General features: G+C 41.8%; 1 protein-coding gene across 1 annotated transcript in view; it reads left to right on the top strand.

The window, feature by feature from the left end:
- Positions 1–1583: 1583 nt before the first annotated feature.
- Positions 1584–3277, top strand: part of LOC127908871 (sodium/potassium-transporting ATPase subunit beta-233-like) — a 24092-nt gene continuing 22398 nt past the window's right edge. Inside the window, exon 1 of the mRNA XM_052468688.1 lies at positions 1584–1836. Within this exon, the coding sequence (XP_052324648.1) occupies positions 1743–1836 (94 nt within the window). The 5' untranslated portion in view covers positions 1584–1742. The remainder of the gene's footprint in view (positions 1837–3277) is intronic.

The following is a 3277-nucleotide window of genomic DNA, read 5'->3' as shown; positions in this document are numbered from 1 at the left end:
AGCTCTTGTTGTCTCTGATTGAGAACCATACTTAGGTAGCTCTTGTTGCCTCTGATTGAGAACCATACTTAGGTAGCTCTTGCCCACATGGGTTTTGTAGGTAGTTGCTTTCTGTTTCGTATCTGTACCAGAAAGAACTGTTTCGGTTATTCTTTTTGTCATTTTCGTATTTAGTGTTTCAGTTGCTAATAAATTAATTATGAACCAGTTCCCACGCTGCACCTTGGTCCTCACCTTCTGCTCTTGAATGTCGTGACAGATTAACAGATTCATACATGGAAAAACAGATAGCTCCCAAAAGATATCTGCTGATGTAAAACGGGCTTTATGAACACATATGATTGATTGATTGATTGATTGGCCATACTGAAGAGCTCAGTGACTTTCAACGTGGCACCGTCATAGGATGACAACAAGTCAATACATCACAATTCTGCCCTGCTAGAGCTGCCCCGGTCAAATGTAAGTGCTGTTATTGTGAAGTGGAAATGTCTAGGAGCAACAATGGCTCAGCCGCAAAGTGGTAAGCCACACAAGCTCACGGAACGGGACCGCTGAGTGGTGAAGCACGTAGCGCGCAAAAAATCATCTGTCCTCGGTTGCAACACTCACTACCGAGTTCCAAACTACCCCTGGAAAAAACGTCAGCACAAGAAGTGTTCGTTGGGAGCTTCATCCAAAACACAAGGCCAGATATACACTGGAGTTGGTTACCAAGACGACATTGACTGTTCCTGAGTGGAGTAGTTACCGTTTTGATTTAAATCGGTTTGAGAATATATAGCAAGACTTGAAAATGGCTGTCTAGCAATGTACAAAAACCAACTTAACAGAGCTTGGAGAATGTTTTAAAGAATAATGTGCAAATATTGTACAATCCAGTTGTGCCAAGCTCTTAGAGAAGTACACAGAAAGACTCACAGCTGTAGTCGCTGCCAAAGGTGATTCTACCATGCATTCATTTACTGAGGGGTGTGAATACTTATGTAAATTAGATATTTCTATATTCCAAAAACATGGTTTCACTTTGTCATTATGGGCTATTGTGTATAGAAGGGTGATGTTAAAAAAAAACACATATTTAATCCATTTTGAATTCAGGCTGTAACACAACAACATTTTGAATAAGTCAAGGGGTATGAATACTTTCTGAAAGCACTATGTCAGCCCATTTCCCAGGATTTCTAAAGCCATGTAAGTCAGAGCTTGTAAATCAGGTCTTTAGACCCCAATGTGCCAGCCTGGTCAAATAAATGCCCAAAAAGTTACCTCCTGAAAAAAAATAAAAAAAACTTTTAACACGTAATGTCAAAATAGAACTCCAAGAATGATCATAGAATGTCGCGGTGCTTATGACATCACAATAGAATTGGAATTCTATTGTAGTTTTAGAATTCTACAATTTGTGTTCTCACGATGTCATTTTGAACAGCCTCTTTTCATGGGGCAGGGGACATAGCAGTCGCCCCCCCCGCCCCTGCATACGATTCTTACGCAAAACGATGACTGTTTGTGATTTGCCCAGAGAGTTGGCCCTCCCCGCCTTCTCTTTGTAGGTAACTTATTACAAGAGTTTGCGGGCGGAGTCGGTTACCCTAAGAGATAAATTGTGTGCGGTACAATAGGGAGAGCCGGGTACGACGCTGTCCTTTACTATTCTGTACAGGGGACAGTTTGGGAAATCTGGTTCCTAAGCCCATTAGAGCACCTTAATTGAAAAGTGAAATTAAAAAGCCAAAAATATGCCGGCAAATAAAGATGGAGACGGTGGATGGAAGAGCTTTCTGTGGAATTCGGAAAGGAAGGAATTTCTAGGACGCACGGGTGGCAGTTGGTGTAAGTACATACATCCGTAATAAACTACTTTTTGTGGGGAGGGTTATTAACTCGAGGATAAAGAATGATAAGTGTCCGAGGTCTGTTGTTTCCAGACGGTGTCCGTGTATTCCTCTGAATAGGGTAACGGCACGGAGGGTTCCAGACTCTTTCCCTCGTTTGTTGATTGACAAAATAATGAACCAGTTGCATTTGACTTGTAGCATCGTGACTTTCACTTTCAATGGAAAAGTACACGAAAAAAAAGCACAGTCAATGAATTAACTGTGAAATAGGCTATAAACTAATCTGTAAAATAACTAACATATTGATGAGATAAGATTACAATAAACGTAACGAAAAATTGCGGACTGTCTAAAAGCTCGTTTTCATTTCTACTTGTAGGTCCAGTGAACGTTAATTATGTCCCCTATTCGTTATTAGACTAAACCGGATCGATACGTTATTGAAAGCGAGAGGCTCTCTCGGTGTCATTTGCCAAAGAGGTCATTTTGAAGGACGTAGCTAGCTAATTGACATTCTATGGTGCGATTCCGGAGTGTTGGATTGCAACTAAACACGGGGGTTGTCTTGCCAAAATGGCATGCTTGTTTCTGGTGTCACATTGTTGGCCTGGATACAAATGATAAAGTTGTTGAATATGAACTAGTTTCTTTCCCTTGAACAAAACGATGTGCTAAATGACAGGAGAACATCCACAACCTCGGTTAATTAGGTGTTTTATCCTAATACTTCATGTTCCATAGGCATCATAGTTCAAGGTTAGTCAAGGTGATCAGTGCCTTTATTTAGCCTGAGACCGCTGTCATTGTTCTGGACCGACTGATAGTCTGATGTAAACGTGGGGAACAATGAGCATTGATTTAGCAACACGCGACTTTCCTGCTCCCCCGGTCAGCGTCACATGTGACGCGGTGCCTTCGACGTTACATTGTTACCGTTTCGCTCGGTATTCGAGCGGGAGACTTGTTTCGGCAGGTAGTTTTTGATCAACATTTCGTTTATATCTCGGCCCCTTTTCGAAATAGGAAGAGGAAGCTGCCGACCAAACATGCTCCCTCTCTCGGGCCCCGTGGAAAAGTTTCTTTTAACAGACTGCTAACAGTCTGTTGTTTATTAGCTCATTCAGATCCCGGAGTTCACACACCCTACCGTTTGCTTTTGTAGGTTTCCAGAAGGGCGATTATGACCGTGTGATTTCACAACAGGAGAAAAATACAGATTTACACTACGAGCTCTAGTGGGTGACAGGAACAACGGTTGTCAGTTTCCTGAATCCTGTCACCGCAAATAGTGCTCGTTACTGAAACGCTCTGGTTTATCTCTCGAAACTGTTGCTGATCTCGGAATGGTTTTTATTGAATTCAGAAGATCCATTAAATGATGTACGTTTTGAAAGTCAAAAGGTTTTCTGTCGTGTGAACGCTGTGTTTGCGTAGTC

The sequence above is a fragment of the Oncorhynchus keta genome, chromosome 1, assembly GCF_023373465.1.
Source record: "Oncorhynchus keta strain PuntledgeMale-10-30-2019 chromosome 1, Oket_V2, whole genome shotgun sequence".
Classification (NCBI taxonomy): Eukaryota; Metazoa; Chordata; class Actinopteri; order Salmoniformes; family Salmonidae; genus Oncorhynchus; species Oncorhynchus keta.
The sequence above is the reverse complement of the archived record's forward strand: the minus strand, read 5'-3'. Positions and strand labels throughout refer to the sequence as shown.